Source organism: Oncorhynchus mykiss, chromosome 3 (assembly GCF_013265735.2).
Source record: "Oncorhynchus mykiss isolate Arlee chromosome 3, USDA_OmykA_1.1, whole genome shotgun sequence".
In the NCBI taxonomy this organism is placed as follows: domain Eukaryota; kingdom Metazoa; phylum Chordata; class Actinopteri; order Salmoniformes; family Salmonidae; genus Oncorhynchus; species Oncorhynchus mykiss.
The window spans coordinates 19,498,664-19,516,010 of NC_048567.1; the positions used below are offsets into that span (position 1 = coordinate 19,498,664).

Consider the following 17,347-nt stretch of genomic DNA (forward strand, 5'->3'; position numbering starts at 1 on the left):
CAGAGAGTTTGGCTCTCCACTCAGAACCTTCCCCTTAAGACGGCTTCTCGCAAGTTGACCCCGCGGTTCATTGGTCCATTCCGTATCTCTCAAATCATTAACCCTGTCGCAGTGCGACTTCTTCTGCCGCGATATCTTCGTCGCGTCCACCCGGTCTTCCATGTCTCCTGTGTCAAGCCCGTTCTTCGCGCCCCCGCTCGTCTTCCCCCCCCCCCCCCCCATCCTTGTCGAGGGCGCACCCATCTACAGGGTCCGTAGGATTTTGGACATGCGTCCTCGGGGCCGTGGTCATCAGTACCTAGTAGATTGGGAGGGGTACGGTCCTGAGGAGAGGAGTTGGGTTCCCTCTCGGGACGTGCTGGACCGTGCGCTGATCGATGATTTCCTCCGTTGCCGCCAGGCTTCCTCCTCGAGTGCGCCAGGAGGCGCTCGGTGAGTGGGGGGGTACTGTCATGTTGTCTTGTCTCTGTCCTTTCCCTTCACCCTGTCTCCCTCTGCTGGTCGTTGTTATGTTACCTTTTCTCCCCCTCTTTTCCCCAGCTGTGCCTTGTCTCCTCCTAATTACCCATTCACCCCGTTCCCCACCTGTTCCCTTTTTCCCTCTGATTAGGTCCCTATATCTGTCTCTGTTTCTGCTCCTGTCCTTGTCGGATTCTTGTTTGTTTGTTTATGTGTCTCATGCCTGAACCAGACTATCATCGTGTGTGCTGCAACCTTGTCCTGTCCTGTCGGAATCTACCTGTCCATCTGAGCCCACGTATGTCCGTCATTAAAGTACTCTGTTTGTTAATTCGCTTTTGGGTCCTCATTCACGCACCATAACATTATGAAATATGAGAGGAAAAGTTAACCTTCACAGCTACTTTAGTTTGATACTTCTATCAATTATCTCCAAATCATTACATTTTCGCTTCCAAATATGTTTGAAAGTGAGTTTGCTGCATTGTGAAACCTGAATTCCTTCAAATTATACATAGAGGGAACCCAGATAACATAAAAAGGACAGTATTATGTGAATGAATATTATGTTAAAATGAATCACAATCAAGTCCTGCATAACACCACGTCATACATATTTACTATTGTGGAAACAGAGAAACATTAAACCCATTCCACCTGACATCACTACATTTCACTAACATCACTCATTTCATCTAACATCTGCAGTCTAACTATCAGCAGCCCAACACTGGGGTGGGTAACTAAGCACCCAGCTCTGCAATCAGCTTGCTTTACGTGCACAACCCAAATGTTGTTCATTGGTTCTCTTGACAAGCCGCGTCACACATGACTAGAAACTGTGTGTTAAGCATATATACTGTGTATAGAGGAGAGAAGCTCAGATATGACTAGAAACTGTGTGTTAAGCATATATACTGTGTATAGAGGAGAGAAGCTCAGATATGACTAGAAACTGTGTGTTAAGCATATATACTGTGTATAGAGGAGAGAAGCTCAGATATGACTAGAAACTGTGTGTTAAGCATATATACTGTGTATAGAGGAGAGAAGCTCAGATATGACTAGAAACTGTGTGTTAAGCATATATACTGTGTATAGAGGAGAGAAGCTCAGATATGACTAGAAACTGTGTGTTAAGCATATATACTGTGTATAGAGGAGAGAAGCTCAGATATGACTAGAAACTGTGTGTTAAGCATATATACTGTGTATAGAGGAGAGAAGCTCAGATATGACTAGAAACTGTGTGTTAAGCATATATACTGTGTATAGAGGAGAGAAGCTCAGATATGACTAGAAACTGTGTGTTAAGCATATATACTGTGTATAGAGGAGAGAAGCTCAGACATGACTAGAAACTGTGTGTTAAGCATATATACTGTTTATAGAGGAGAGAAGCTCAGATCCGAATTAACAGGACAGAGCCAGCAGGGAAGAATGACTGCATTATCCTAGTTAAAACCATAGCAGTGACATCCCAATTCAAAAAAACAATCAATCTATTATTCCTGTGAATAGTTATCATCTCTTCTCCCTTAGTATAGTATCAGTAGTTTGATATGGAGAAGGTAGGAGGAAAGGGGATTAGCAAAGATCTCTGGGAAACAAGGGAAGATGAGAGAGAGAGGAGAGGGGTATTCCCACTGAGTGAAGGGATATTATGGGCGTAGTGAGAGAGGAGGCTGTGATGTGAGAGAGGGGCTAATGAGAATGTTACAGAGGTGGGAGGGTTTCCTCCTCATCTATTACGCACACACACACACACACACACACACACACGCACGCACACGCACGCACAGGCACGCACGCACACGCACACACACCCACACGCACACACGCACACACAGCTGTCTGTGTGCTGCCTGGACTGCTACAGTAATCTATTCTCTCTGGCAACAGCCTCTCATTTGATGTGCAGCAGCGGCAGGCTGAGACTAGCGTGGGCGTCTGCTGCCTGTGTCGAGGAGAGCAGCTAGTTACTGTAGCGCAGAGGGAAGGAGAAGAAACTCACTGCTCCTTGTAGAGCTGCTGCAGTATCTTAGCTAGCTACCTTCTTTTAAAACATCTCATGATCCAGTACAGTACATTGACATACATACAGCTGTATGTTCATATACTGTTTACCCCTGAGTTAGCTGCATCAACATTATACTGATTACTATTCATGTGTGACTCTGTCTGTAGTATATTACCTGACACTACACCAACACCGTCTTCACAGTCATAGTCAGAGATCTCACTGTCACTGATTCTCTGAGATCCTGGAGGAGAGATGGAGAAAGGAGAGAAGAGAAGGATAGAGGTTAGTTTACTCCAGGGTCTGTCCTCCTCCCCTGGTGAGACCATGGCTCTGTGGCCTAGCTGTCACCAGTGTTGTCCAGTTGGTCTCTAGACTCTAGATCAATGCCCCAGTCCTGGACATAGTCAGGGAAAGCAGCAGACACAGAAATAGAACACTATTTATTTTGAGAACACTATTAAACAGTATTATATTGTATCTCAAAGTCACGTTCTTACATTGATAATCACTGGCCACACTTTAGAAACAGCACATACAACCAAGACCTACATTTACTCTCCTGAAATATACTGTCTGACTCTTCTGATTTTCATCACCAACGTAGGAGCTGCCTATTTTAGATAGTGTGATATAAAGTCTAATTTAAAGAGAACAACTGTAACATATAGCTAGTGTGAGACATGATGTTGGATGTGATGTAAACAACATCGTGTGGTCCTCTCCATCTAGCCTAATTGGCAATAGCTTCCATGTTTTCAAGGTGGCGCTTTGAATTGACATTTCAATCATTCAATGTACATCTGAAGATGGAGTCTGAGAGGTATTCTACCGTCTCCACCGTCTTCAGAACTACTCCCTCCCTCATCCCTCTTTCCGAGTCGTCCCCTCTCTCACTCAGTTGCTTTTTCTGACTTATTCACTGTTCAGTCAACTTAAATCAACTGGACACTTGGGCTTTTACAGAAATGACAAGTGCTGCATTCTGGCAGCCGCTCTCTCAGCCTTTCTCTGCCTCTCTTTTTCTGGCAGCCGCTCTCTCAGCCTTTCTCTGCCTCTCTTTTTCTGGCAGCCGCTCTCTCAGCCTTTCTCTGCCTCTCTTTTTCTGGCAGCCGCTCTCTCTCAGCCTTTCTCTGCCTCTCTTTTTCTGGCAGCCGTTCTCTCAGCCTTTCTCTGCCTCTCTTTTTCTGGCAGCCGCTCTCTCTCAGCCTTTCTCTGCCTCTCTTTTTCTTGCAGCCACTCTCTCAGCCTCTCTCTGCCTCTCTTTTTCTTGCAGCCACTCTCTCAGCCTTTCTCTGCCTCTCTTTTTCTTGCAGCCACTCTCTCAGCCTCTCTCTGCCTCTCTTTTTCTTGCAGCCACTCTCTCAGCCTTTCTCTGCCTCTCTTTTTCTTGCAGCCACTCTCTCAGCCTCTCTCTGTCTCTCTTTTTCTTGCAGCCACTCTCTCAGCCTTTCTCTGCCTCTCTTTTTCTTGCAGCCACTCTCTCAGCCTCTCTCTGTCTCTCTTTTTCTTGCAGCCACTCTCTCAGCCTTTCTCAGCCTCTCTTTGCCTCTCTTTTTCTGGCTGCCTCTCTCTCTCAGCCTTTCACTGCTTCTCTTTTTCTGGCAGCCGCTCTCTGAGTCTTTCTCTGCCTCTCTTTTTCTGGCAGCCGCTCTCTCAGCCTTTCTCTGCCTCTCTTTTTCTGGCAGCCGCTCTCTCAGCCTTTCTCTGCCTCACTTTTTCTTGCAGCCGCTCTCTCAGCCTTTCTCTGCCTCTCTTTTTCTGGCAGCCGCTCTCTCAGCCTTTCTCTGCCTCACTTTTTCTTGCAGCCGCTCTCTCTCAGCCTTTCTCTGCCTCTCTTTTTCTAGCAGCCGCTCTCTCAGCCTCTCTCTGCCTCTCTTTTTCTGGAAGCCGCTCACTCAGCCTCTCTTTTTCTGGCAGCCGCTCTCTCAGCCTTTCTCTGCCTCTCTTTTTCTGGCAGTCGCTCTCTCGGCTTTTCTCTGCCTCTCTTTTTCTGGCAGCCGCTCTCTCAGCCTTTCTCTGCCTCTCTTTTTCTGGCAGCCGCTCTCTCAGCCTTTCTCTGCCTCTCTTTTTCTGGCAGTCGCTCTCTCGGCTTTTCTCTGCCTCTCTTTTTCGGGCAGCCTCTCTCTCGCAGCCTCTCTTTTTTTGGCAGCCGCTCTCTCAGCCTTTCTCTGCCTCTCTTTTTCTGGCAGCCGCTCTCTCTCAGCCTTTCTCTGCCTCTCTTTTTCTGGCAGCCGCTCTCTCAGCCTTTCTCTGCCTCTCTTTTTCTGGCAGCCGCTCTCTCAGCCTTTCTCTGCCTCTCTTTTTCTGGCAGCCGCTCTCTCAGCCTTTCTCTGCCTCTTTTTTTCTGGCAGCCGCTCTCTCAGCCTTTCTCTGCCTCTCTTTTTCTGGCAGCCGCTCTCTCAGCCTCTCTTTTTCTGGCAGCCGCTCTCTCAGCCTTTCTCTGCCTCTCTTTTTCTGGCAGTCGCTCTCTCGGATTTTCTCTGCCTCTCTTTTTCTGGCAGCCGCTCTCTCAGCCTTTCTCTGCCTCTCTTTTTCTGGCAGCCGCTTTCTCAGCCTTTCTCTGCCTCTCTTTTTCTGGCAGTCGCTCTCTCGGCTTTTCTCTGCCTCTCTTTTTCTGGCAGCCGCTCTCTCAGCCTTTCTCTGCCTATCTTTTTCTGGCAGCCGCTCTCTCATCCTCTCTCGGCCTCTCTTTTTCTGGCAGCCGCTCTTTCAGCCTTTCTCTGCCTCTCTTTTTCTGGCAGCCGCTCTCTCAGCCTTTCTCTGCCTCTCTTTTTCTTGCAGCCGCTCTCTCAGCCTTTCTCTGCCTCTCTTTTTCTGGCAGCCGCTCTCTCAGCCTCTCTCTGCTTCTCTATTTCTGGTAGCCGCTCTCTCAGACTTTCTCTGCCTCTCTTTTTCTGGCAGCCGCTCTCTCAGCCTCTCTCTGCTTCTCTTTTTCTGGCAGCCGCTCTCTCAGCCTCTCTCTGCTTCTCTTTTTCTGGCAGCCGCTCTCTCAGCCTCTGTCTCTCGCTCCCTCACGTCTCAGAAGGGCTGAAACTGTTTTAACGCTCTTGTTTTAGAGCGGTCAGCTCTTTCACCTCACACACACACAGATGCCCCATAAAAATTGTCCCAGCTAATCTCAAGCCTTAACATTGGAAATACATGTGCAGGTTACATACAATAGAAATATGTCAAGTCAAGTGCAAATACAAGTTCACACCCAACAGACACAATAGACACAGACACAACAGACACAGACACAAGCAGAGGAGAAGAAGAGCAAAAACCAGCACAATTATCATAATGTTTTTCAAAAGGAAAGTGTTGGCATAGGGCAGAAGATGAGACAATGCATTGCACTGGGAAAACAAGTGGTCAACATATTCAAATGACAAACAGAGGAGTGAACAGAGCTCTTTTGATAGAGCTAAATCACCAGGATCTGGACTGGGAAACATAAACCTGCCGGGCCGAGACTGACCAGCCATCTTGTTTAAGGACTGCGGTGGAGCGGAGAGGGAGCATAGCGAGGATTAAAGGGAATTGTGGGACAGCTAATGGAGGAGTGGAATGAAAGAACACTTTGGAGGTAGAGAACAGTACAATAGGACTGAAGCAGAGGGGAGAGACAGAGTCTTCGTATGAACAGCAACACTGAGTGGAGAGAGAGCTTAGTGGAGAGAGAGCTCAGTGGAGAGAGAGCTCAGTGGAGAGAGAGCTCAGTGGAGAGAGAGCTCAGTGGAGGGAGAGCTCAGTGGAGAGAGAGCTCAGTGGAGAGAGCAGCGTGGAACAACAAGCGGGGGCCGTTACCTGAATTGTACGAATACGGCCCCTTGTCTGTAAGTATCAGGTTGAGTTGAGAGGGATAAGAAAACAAACACCATATGAACATACTAACAGTAATAAATACTTCATAAATCATTCAGGCTTTGGCAGACAGGCAAAGACAGTCGGTAACAGGGCACCTGCCAGCCGCCATACTGGCTGTTCAAAATCATCAGACGAACGGTTGGTTCGACACTCATGTCTCATTCCCTATCCTGAGGTTTGGGGTTCGAACAGACAGGAGCTTTCCTACACTGTTCTAGTATAGACTAGTATACAGGTTATGGATGTTAGGGCAGAGGGGTAACCTACTCTGTATGGGTAGCCTCCTCGTGGGGCTCTCTCCGTGGAGCTGTCTGCGCTGGGGGTTGGGCGAGGCGCGGGGGAGGGGCATGGAGGACACGTCGTGGGTCTGCAGCTTGTACCAGTGAGGCTCATCATCCAGCAGGGCTGTCTCCAGCTCTATCAGTATCTAAAGGAGAAACACACCAGCGTCACTACACACACACACACACACACACACACCACACACACTCCTCAATACACTAGCCACTGCTAACTGGACTCATTCCAGAGCAGATCAAGACCTCCACAGGCATGGCCCGACATCATTTTTAAAATAAGTTTTTCCAGCAATCTTGATTGGAAGATTCTGGATTTCCTGCTTTTTCCCTCCAACTGGGAGGATTTCTGATGACCTGGGAATTCTGGGAAAGTTACCAGAATTCTGCAACCTTATTGACAGTGAGGGCAGAGTATGTGAGTATGTGATGATGTTACAGTAAGCATCACATCAACCCCCAGTAGCCTATCATCCTTCCTATGGAATGTAGGGTTTTATCAAGAGCTTGACCCTGTTGGTTAGATTAGTTGAGCTATCAGAGTTACTGTTCTAATCCTGACTGGATGGGTATGTTTGGTATTATATCAGAGACGGATGAGTGCCTGAGTCTGGTTAAGTGGTGGTGCTGCCGACTCTTGTTACAAATATAGCCACAGCCCCATGTCTCCGTGTCCCTCTGTACCTGTCTTTCTAACTACCTTCCGACTGTCTCTGTTCATAAAACAATAGAAAACTATGAGGGAAAAAAAGAGATGGATGGGCTTACCTCTCCCAGGAACTCGCTTTCCTCCTCCCTGACCCTGGCCTGGTCCCACAGGGTGATCTCCAACATGCGCTCACGGAACTCCCGCCGGTGCACAGGAGAATACATAAAGGTCTGGTTCCATTTGGGCTCTAAGGATTTCTTTACCGTTTTTGTTCTCCTCTTGCTTTTGTCGCTGGAGGAACAATAATTCAAACTGTTTTTATTTACAACCATGGTAGAAAAGACTCCCGAACAGGTCAACAGAGCACAGGACAATGGGATGAGCTGGGGAGGGAGCGTCATGTTGGAGCCCTGATCAACTTTCTATCATTACTTCCATGTGTCTGAGAAGGGGTTTTCTGAGCGCAGTGTAGGTGTAGGTCAATGGGATCACATGATGATCTTTGTGACGGTAGCAGTTTAAATGCAATGTGACATGACCCATAATTTAAATTATCAGAAGAAAAAAATATATAGGTTAATAAAACCAAAGACAATCTTACCATAAATTCAACATTCAGTGAGACTATTATGCGAGTGCCCAAATCTGTATCAATCAACCAATGGCAACTTTAGGATATTGGAGGATAGGTCTAGCCACTAAGAAATGGCTGTGGATAGAATGAAGTGAAATGCTGTGAGCTAGATCATTCTGTAGTTACTGTCTCTACTCTTACCTTCTGTCAGGGAGGAAGTAGATTTTGACGTAAGGGTTCCTGGGGCGGCCATCTTCCCTAGAAGGCAGGTCCTTGGCTCCCAGGATGGTGACTATTAGCTGATGGCCCACTTTGTCATACCACAGTTTGACCTATGGATGGGATAGAACAGGGTCACATGGTCACTGGGCTGCCAGTAGGGAGGGAGGGGGGGGGGGGGGGGCTCTATATCAGGGTGACCTCATAACCCTCCACTTGGAGAGCTACTGGGTGTGCAGGGTTTAGCACCAGCCCTGCTCTATATTAACTAACAAACACACCTGATTCAGCGAATCAAGGTCCTGCATGGTGAGCAGCTAATTAGTAAAATCACTGGATTGTGTTAGATTTGAGCAGGGCTGGAGTTAAAGCGTGCACACCCAGTACATCACCTGGAGGATTTCTGGTTTAGGCATTAGCAGGTCACATGCTTAGGGGGGAGGGGGGGGGGGTGATGATACAGATCTGTACTGTATATCTTACCATGACCTAAATCTTACCATGACCTACAGTATATCTTACCACGACCTACATCTTACCATGACCTACATCTTACCATGACCTACATCTTACCATGACCTAAATCTTACCATGACCTATATATTCATCGGCTGCTCTAGCCATATTTTCTAGGTGTGTTTGAGTGGAAAGGATTCTACAGTATGTGTATCTGTATTCATATCTACAGTATCCTAACTCTTGGTATCTAAACCATTACAACATGAGAATTAGACCAACATGCTTTGAAATGAACACTTACTGATCTGAGTGTGAAATTGTATTTGGAACCATACAACACAATGCAGGCCTCTACGCTGACCTTTTTTTACAAGGAGCACGTGTGCACCTAAGTTGAAAAATGTAGGCACACACAAAGATATTTACGAGCACAATTAATATTTCAGGCCATAAAGCTAGAATCCTTCATTTTTGTAGGCGTACTAGTGCTCCTAAATTAAAATTCCAGGACACACAGCAAAATATTTAGGCGCATATGCTAGTAAAATGGTCACACTGTAGAGCCCTGCAATGCAGTGTCAGATAGTGTATAGGTAAAATATACATATACATCAATCATGCTGTCATGAGTGGCATCAAAGACACTTCACACTTGTCCGAGCGAAGTATGGACATAACAGAGAACACTTAGAAGTAAGAAATGAAATAAACAACATTTACGGAAATTATTATATATATTTTTTTTAATTGCGAAATTTTTTGCTTTTAAAAAAATGAAATGAAATACTAGAGGAAAATCAAGCCTTCTAAGCTCTTGCCCATACTTATGTCGATAATGATGGGAGGAGTCTTGATCATTGCATTGACTTCCATAGTTATTTCTTTATGCATGCAGCAATACAAAGCAACAGCAAGCATTTAACACATACAAGATCAGTCAGGAGATCTGATAGTCAAACAACATAGGCGGTAGGGGCCTTCAGGTCAAACAGCTTGCACTGGGAAGACTTCCTCAACACAAGTCCCCTATGGAAAAGATGTACGATTCTGACCATACTACAGCACTGCCCATATGACTGATGGTATAACCCTTAACTGACAGATTCACCTTGAAAAGTTGAAATTATACCCCTGATGTAATCCATTACACTGCCTATATTTCCTGTACAGTCAGCCACATCATTTACATTGACATTATTGCGTGGCCTGGTTAAGTAGAGCATAACACTGCTTCTACAGAAGGCTAATTGATCTACCTCTAGGAGCTGCGCCAAGGGTACACTACACACCTATTTATAGACTTCCATTCTCACCCTCTCCTTATCTGACAGATAGTGTGAGGTGTTGGCAATACATCACCTACCTTTAAAACGAGGAAACCAACAGTGCATATCATACCAAAAACTCCTATACAGTATACGGTATATATATATTTTGTTTGAAGCTGAGCTGATGCTTGACAAGGACATGATGGGACAAATATACAAATGTGATCTCCCAAATAACATGAGTATTCCACACTCCAACTCTCACAAGCTAGCCAGAGTAATGACATCTCCTTAAAAAGGCTCCATGCTTGCCTGTTCAGTTCAAGTGAATTCTGTATTCAAACTCTAAAATATTATTTGGAATATGCTTTAAAATAAGGGACTGCAACATGAAACTTACAGCCATTCAAAAATGTCAATATAAATATTTGCCAAATGTTGTGTTCATGATTACCAGTTGTTGGCCGTTGTTGCTATAGCAACCTATTCAGGACCTGAGGGCGTCAAGCCAATTGAGGATGATGTCCAATCTAGTTTCATGTTCCACAGAACAAATAAGCTCATTTATTTGTCCCACAAAATGTAACAGTTTTACTAAAACATTTAAGGAGACACCCTCCTTTAATTGCCAATGTGGAGCACTGTTGTAGCTGACTAGGTACAACATGCCCATGTCAGCTAACATGTTGATCAATGTGTTTGAGCTTGTTTGAGTGTAGGCGACAGGATCTGAGCATGTGTTTGAGCTTGTTGTTGCTGTTGTTGCTGTTGAGTGTAGGTTACAGGATCTGACCATGTGTTTGAGCTTGTTGTTGCTGTTGTTGCTGTTGAGTGTAGGCTACAGGATCTGACCATGTGTTTGAGCTTGTTGTTGCTGTTGAGTGTAGGTTACAGGATCTGACCATGTGTTTGAGCTTGTTGTTGCTGTTGTTGCTGTTGAGTGTAGGTTACAGGATCTGACCATGTGTTTGAGCTTGTTGTTGCTGTTGTTGCTGTTGAGTGTAGGTTACAGGATCTGACCATGTGTTTGAGCTTGTTGTTGCTGTTGTTGCTGTTGAGTGTAGGCTACAGGATCTGACCATGTGTTTGAGCTTGTTGTTGCTGTTGAGTGTAGGTTACAGGATCTGACCATGTGTTTGAGCTTGTTGTTGCTGTTGAGTGTAGGCTACAGGATCTGGCAATGTGTTTGAGCTTGTTGTTGCTGTTGAGTGTAGGCTACAGGATCTGACCATGTGTTTGAGCTTGTTGTTGCTGTTGAGTGTAGGCGACAGGATCTGAGCATGTGTTTGAGCTTGTTGTTGCTGTTGTTGCTGTTGAGTGTAGGCTACAGGATCTGACCATGTGTTTGAGCTTGTTGTTGCTGTTGAGTGTAGGCTACAGGATCTGACCATGTGTTTGAGCTTGTTGTTGCTGTTGAGTGTAGGCTACAGGATCTGGCCATGTGTTTGAGCTTGTTGTTGCTGTTGAGTGTAGGCTACAGGATCTGGCCATGTGTTTGAGCTTGTTGTTGCTGTTGAGTGTAGGCTACGGGATCTGACCATGTGTTTGAGCTTGTTGTTGCTGTTGAGTGTAGGCTACAGGATCTGGCCATGTGTTTGAGCTTGTTGTTGCTGTTGAGTGTAGGCTACAGGATCTGGCCATGTGTTTGAGCTTGTTGTTGCTGTTGAGTGTAGGCTACAGGATCTGACCATGTGTTTGAGCTTGTTGTTGCTGTTGAGTGTAGGCTACAGGATCTGACCATGTGTTTGAGCTTGTTGTTGCTGTTGAGTGTAGGCTACGGGATCTGACCATGTGTTTGAGCTTGTTGTTGCTGTTGAGTGTAGGCTACGGGATCTGACCATGTGTTTGAGCTTGTTGTTGCTGTTGAGTGTAGGCTACAGGATCTGACCATGTGTTTGAGCTTGTTGTTGCTGTTGAGTGTAGGCTACAGGATCTGACCATGTGTTTGAGCTTGTTGTTGCTGTTGAGTGTAGGCTACAGGATCTGACCATGTGTTTGAGCTTGTTGTTGCTGTTGAGTGTAGGCTACGGGATCTGACCATGTGTTTGAGCTTGTTGTTGCTGTTGAGTGTAGGCTACAGGATCTGGCCATGTGTTTGAGCTTGTTGTTGCTGTTGAGTGTAGGCTACAGGATCTGGCCATGTGTTTGAGCTTGTCGTTGCTGTTGAGTGTAGGCTACAGGATCTGGCAATGGAAGGGTGTCTCTCTGAAATATTTCCTTTAGATTAGTTAGTCATGCAAAGAGTCGAGACTCCTGGCATAACCGTATGATCATGTTATATGGTATCAATGAATAATAATAATAATAATGACATAATGCACCGCACTGCAAGGGAAAGATGCCGCCATTTCCCTGGTATGCATTTTCCAAGATGGAGGAAACCAAAAAGGCAACAGAAAAAGGCGAGCGAAGACCAAAGAGAGTCAGTCTGTGAGTCAGACAGGTGTTTACCTGGACCCTAGGGACAAAAGGCGCTGTTCTTCTACTAAGGCTTTGGCTCTGGGTAAGCAAAATTAAACAACAACAAAGAAAAATGCAATAAAACCAACAAAAAAACACAAAACAACCAACAAAACACACTCACTGGACTCGAACCAGTGCCACAATAACACAAACACATTTTGAGGAGGAGGGGACGGAGAGTCAATCTAGACGTGTGTTTTCCCCCACCGTTCATTAGCATCAATCTGCATCTCATTATTCACTAATGTGCTGTATTGTCTTGGAGCCTTATCTGTGGGTTCCTGTACCTCCACACTCCTCAGAGAGAGGAAGAGGCTGCTCTGCTCCCGTTTTCACAGAAAATGATTGATGACTTCTAACTAAGCATTCCCTTCTGTGCTCTCTGGACTGTAACTTTCCTTCCTTTCTTCATTTAACATTTGCGTCATGATGACGTATTCAAATCCAATTGTTCCCTCAACACGGCTTGGAAATAATAATAATAATAATAATAAAAACACAATACAATTTCTAACTGCATCCAATGTATTATTCAACTGGCACTTGATCCAACAAGGTAATGTACTACAGTATATTAATGACAGTATAATTACAGTATATCAACTACAGTATATTAATGACAGTATAATTACAGTATATCAACTACAGTATATTAATGACAGTATAATTACAGTATATCAACTACAGTATATTAATGACAGTATAATTACAGTATATCAACTACAGTATATTAATTACAGTATAATTACAGTATATCAACTACAGTATATTAATGACAGTATAATTACAGTATATCAACTACAGTATATTAATTACAGTATAATTACAGTATATCAACTACAGTATATTAATTACAGTATAATTACAATATATTAATTACAGAATATTAATGACAGTATAATTACAGTATATTAATTACAGTATAACTACAGTATATTAACTACAGTACAATTCAAATACTCTTATTTTGGTTTCAAGGTCGGCTCATTGATGAAATGGAGAGAACTTCTGGATCTGAGTGGTGTGGGGCTGAGTGCTACAGGTAGGGATTGCAGAGATCAGAACTGCAGCCTGATTGGCTGACTGGGTTTTATTTGTGTCATAACTGTCAGCACGGGCCTCCTGGGTGTAGGCCTATGAATACTGGAGGGCCTGTGTGTGCCTGCTACCTCTCTCTGTGCTCCTTCTCTCCCTGGCTCTCACTCTGCTCTGCCATGCTCCTGTTACATACAGACAGGAGAGGAGAGGAGCCAGGTGGAGACACTAGCAGCAGCACAGATTAGATCTCCCCCTCCTCACCAAAGAAAACAACAACAAGCAGAAAGAACACTGACATCAAATGATTCCTTCTCTCCCTTCCTTCTCTCCCTTCCTTCTCTCCCTTCCTTCTCTTCCTTCCTTCTCTGGCTCTAGGAGCAGTTTTACTGGGGTGCAACATTACAGTACAAGGCTTACAGTGTTTATGGACACACATTCAACTATCAAACCTTCTCACCTCTTCTGATAAACAAACACACTATGGACTTGATAGACTGATATATTTTGACTGATATACTGGTATATTGTTTGATACTTTGATATATTTCATTGATATATTTGTATTTATAATCACATATAATATTGATGTGTTTTCATAAGGAAAGGGATTGAAAAGCTGTGACTATTTCATAACTATCTTTATTTTTTCTCCAAGAAACTAAATATCCTGAGTGTTGAGACAACAAAATAAGTGTTAGAGGTTAGCATTAATCTATTTCCATCTGGCCTCTTGAGTTTTAGAGTTCATTCCTCCCATGTTAATCTCAACTCACTTCCCCCAAGAGTAAATTAGGCATCAGATAATAAGCAACATGGTTCAGGGTAACCGGATATATGGTCCTAAGCTGGGTTGGGATGGGTCCAACTGAACAACTCTCAGAGCTCCAGCTACTCTCAGAGCTCCCTCCAGCTACTCTCCAGAGCTCCAGCTACTCTCAGAGCTCCAGCTACTCTCCAGAGCTCCAGCTACTCTCCAGAGCTCCAGCTACTCTCCAGAGCTCCAGCTACCCTGAAGAGCTCCAGCTACTCTCCAGAGCTCCAGCTACTCTCAGAGCTCCAGCTACTCTCCAGAGCTCGACATACTCTCAGAGCTCCAGCTACTCTCAGAGCTCCAGCTACTTTCCAGAGCTCCAGCAACTCTCAGAGCTCCAGCTACGCTGAAAAGCTCCAGCTACTCTCCAGAGGTCCAGCTACTCTCAGATCTCCAGCTACTCTCAGAGCTCCAGCTACTCTCAGAGCTCCAGCTACGCTGAAGAGCTCCGGCTACTCTCCAGAGCTCCAGCTACTCTCAGAGCTCCAGCTACTCTCCAGAGCTCCAGCTACTCACCAGAGCTCCAGCTACTCTCCAGGGCTCCAGCTACTCTCCAGAGCTCCAGCTACTCTCCAGAGCTCCAGCTACTCTCCAGAGCTCCAGCTACTCTTAGAGCTCCAGCTACTCTCCAGAGCTCCAGCTACTCTCAGAGCTCCAGCTACGCTGAAGAGCTCCAGCTACTCTCCAGAGCTCCAGCTACTCTCAGAGCTCCAGCTACTCTCAGAGCTCCAGCTACTCTCAGAGCTCCAGCTACTCTCCCTGAATACTGCAGAGAAAGAGAGAAAGAAAACATCTGTTCTTAAACCCTCTGTGTGAATCTACACTGTATGATACTTTCCTGCAGGTAATGTAGGCCCAGACAGAGCCAGGGTGTATTGTGGGTATTGTAGTAGGGTACTCACTGAGAGCTGTCCTGACAGGTACTGGGGGGCGTCCCGCAGCATCCCGGGGCTCATGGGAGACGTGACAGAGATAGAGGGGCGATCCATCTTCTGAGACTCAAAGGAACTCGAACCTGAGACAGGACAGACAGGGAGGAGCTCACATGATCAAATCTGAAACACTGTGATTTTGGTAACATACTTCAAGAAGAGGAATAGAGGAAGAGGGAGAGAGAGGGGGGAGGGGAGAGAAGAAGAAAGTGTGTAGGGTAGAGAGATAGAAATGAGATACCATCACCTCTCTTTGACATTACCTTAGCTTGATATTTCAAGGTTGATTAATTAACGCAGGCTAATTAGTTATCATTGGGAAATGAAAGAAAAGCCAAACTTACTTGATTCCAGTTGTGCATGTGTGCTGTCTGGTATCCGAGGAATATCTCTGAAAGGAGAGGGGGGGGGGGGGGGGAGGAAGAGGGGATCAATTGGTGCTAATGCTGAATGCACTGTATTTTAATGGTCCTAAGAAGAGCATTAGTCTTCATTCTCCTGTACAGCAGCTCCCTCCCTCAGCAATACAAAGCAGGACAAATATAGACACTGACAAAGCAAAGGGGTTTCTGATTTCTCTGGGTATCTCTACTTTCAAAAACGATTGGCATCCCGCTGTTTGTGGAGGAGAGGGGGAGAGTGGGTAGTGAGACACAGGGAGAGAGAGAGAGAGAGAGAGAGAGAGAGAGAAAGGCAGCAGCCACCGTTCATTTCACTGTGCCGCACTGCTAGTCCCATATGAGCCTCTGACACTGTCATCCCACTGAAGGACTGATGGAGGGGAGGGATATTGGGAGGGAGGAAGGGAGGGATGGGAGGGAGGAAGGGAGGGATGGTTGGGAGGCAGATATGTTAAATAAACAAGCTGGTGCTGGCAAAACAAATGACATTGAAATACACTCAGCCCCCATTTTCCATTTCTCACATACTCTCTCCTTTGCAAGACATATTTCTACAAATGTATGAATGTGAATACACTGTAGTTTTGATGGTTCAGTAGTAATAAGTGTAGTTGCTGTTGTTAGGTCTTACCCTATGGGCCTAGAGACCACCAGTTCCACCTGGGGTTCTGGCTTTGATTCTAGAATGATATTGTAAACTTCTTTAAATGTGGCTCCTTGTAAAAACCTCCCGTTCCACTCCAGCACCTGGTCGCCTGTAAAACAAGAGATGCTGTCAGTCATCCACACACCAAGACGTCAGCTGGCACGGTGCCGTTATGAACATGGGAAGCATAGTTATAAATATAGTTAAAAACATGATCTGTGTAGTTATAAACATGAGCAGGCCCACATGATGGAGAAAAGGAGAATATGAATGGTATTGTAGAAAACACAGCACACATAAACAAACAGTACAGCATTGTAATCTTCCTGCTACGGTAATATTATAAATAATTGAATAGGCCTCGGTCGCAACCCTTATGGTAACAAATAACAGCACATCTGTCTAGTTCATACATGTTGTAATTAGTGCTATTAAATGAAGGGCAAAGGGTGTCAGAAGTTAAAACAAGGTTCTGACCCAGTTCAGCACCAGTTCACCAAGTAATCCAAATGTTTCTTGAATCACTGAAGTAGCTTATTAAATCTACAGTGCTGTGTACATGAGAAATGTATTGACAATCTTCAGTGTGCTTCAAAAAATCTTGTATCTATAAGTGTAGTTCTAAACACAGTAAGTGTACTTCTAAGCATGGTAAATGCAGTTTTAAACACAGTAAGTGTACTTCTAAACATGGCAAATGTAGTTCCAAACATAGTAAGTGTAGTTCTACATGTGGTAAACGTAGTTCTAAGCATAGTAAGTGTCGTTCTAAACATGGCTAATGTAGTTCTAAACATGGTAAGCGATGTAGTCAGAGTATAAAATGAGGTCAGCAGGTACCTGGTCTGAGGTGTCCAACAGTATCCGCTAGACTTCCTTTCCTCACTTTAGTGATGAAAGCACAAAGTCTACCAGATTCTGTCATCTTTCCACCCACCACCTATGAGGGAAGCAACACACATCAACATGTATAGTATTAGTATATATTATTATACTGTAATATAATCACACCCTCAGTATGGTGTAAGCAGCCTGGCAGGAAAGGAACATGGATGCACTGATCACTTTGTTTCATAGAAATATTTCTTGTCCACGTTTGAAAATCCATGTGTGAATTCAATTCACAATTGGTAAAATGCAACCTGCAGATCTAGACCTAATTATAATGGCATATGTAGCCACATAGCGTCATTCTGCCCATATGGAGCTATTCTTGAACAGAGAAAGTAGGTACATGTTTAGTCAAAATGTACATCTCGT

General features: G+C 44.9%; 1 protein-coding gene across 7 annotated transcripts in view; it reads right to left on the minus strand.

Annotated features, from left to right (window-relative positions):
- The window catches only part of rims2a (regulating synaptic membrane exocytosis 2a), a 236,513-nt gene that overhangs the window by 82,610 nt on the left and 136,556 nt on the right, over positions 1-17,347 (minus strand). For 6 of the 7 annotated variants that reach the window (XM_036971142.1, XM_036971075.1, XM_036971086.1 and 3 more), the window contains 8 exons: positions 16,928-17,027; positions 16,073-16,196; positions 15,385-15,431; positions 15,011-15,123; positions 8,052-8,182; positions 7,396-7,567; positions 6,599-6,758; positions 2,655-2,723 (listed from right to left, as the gene is read on the minus strand). In XM_036971142.1, the coding sequence (XP_036827037.1) occupies positions 2,655-2,723; positions 6,599-6,758; positions 7,396-7,567; positions 8,052-8,182; positions 15,011-15,123; positions 15,385-15,431; positions 16,073-16,196; positions 16,928-17,027 (916 nt within the window). Of the gene's footprint in view, positions 1-2,654; positions 2,724-6,271; positions 6,299-6,598; positions 6,759-7,395; positions 7,568-8,051; positions 8,183-12,247; positions 12,296-15,010; positions 15,124-15,384; positions 15,432-16,072; positions 16,197-16,927; positions 17,028-17,347 lie in introns of all 7 variants that reach the window. The other variant, XM_036971069.1, reaches the window with a different exon arrangement.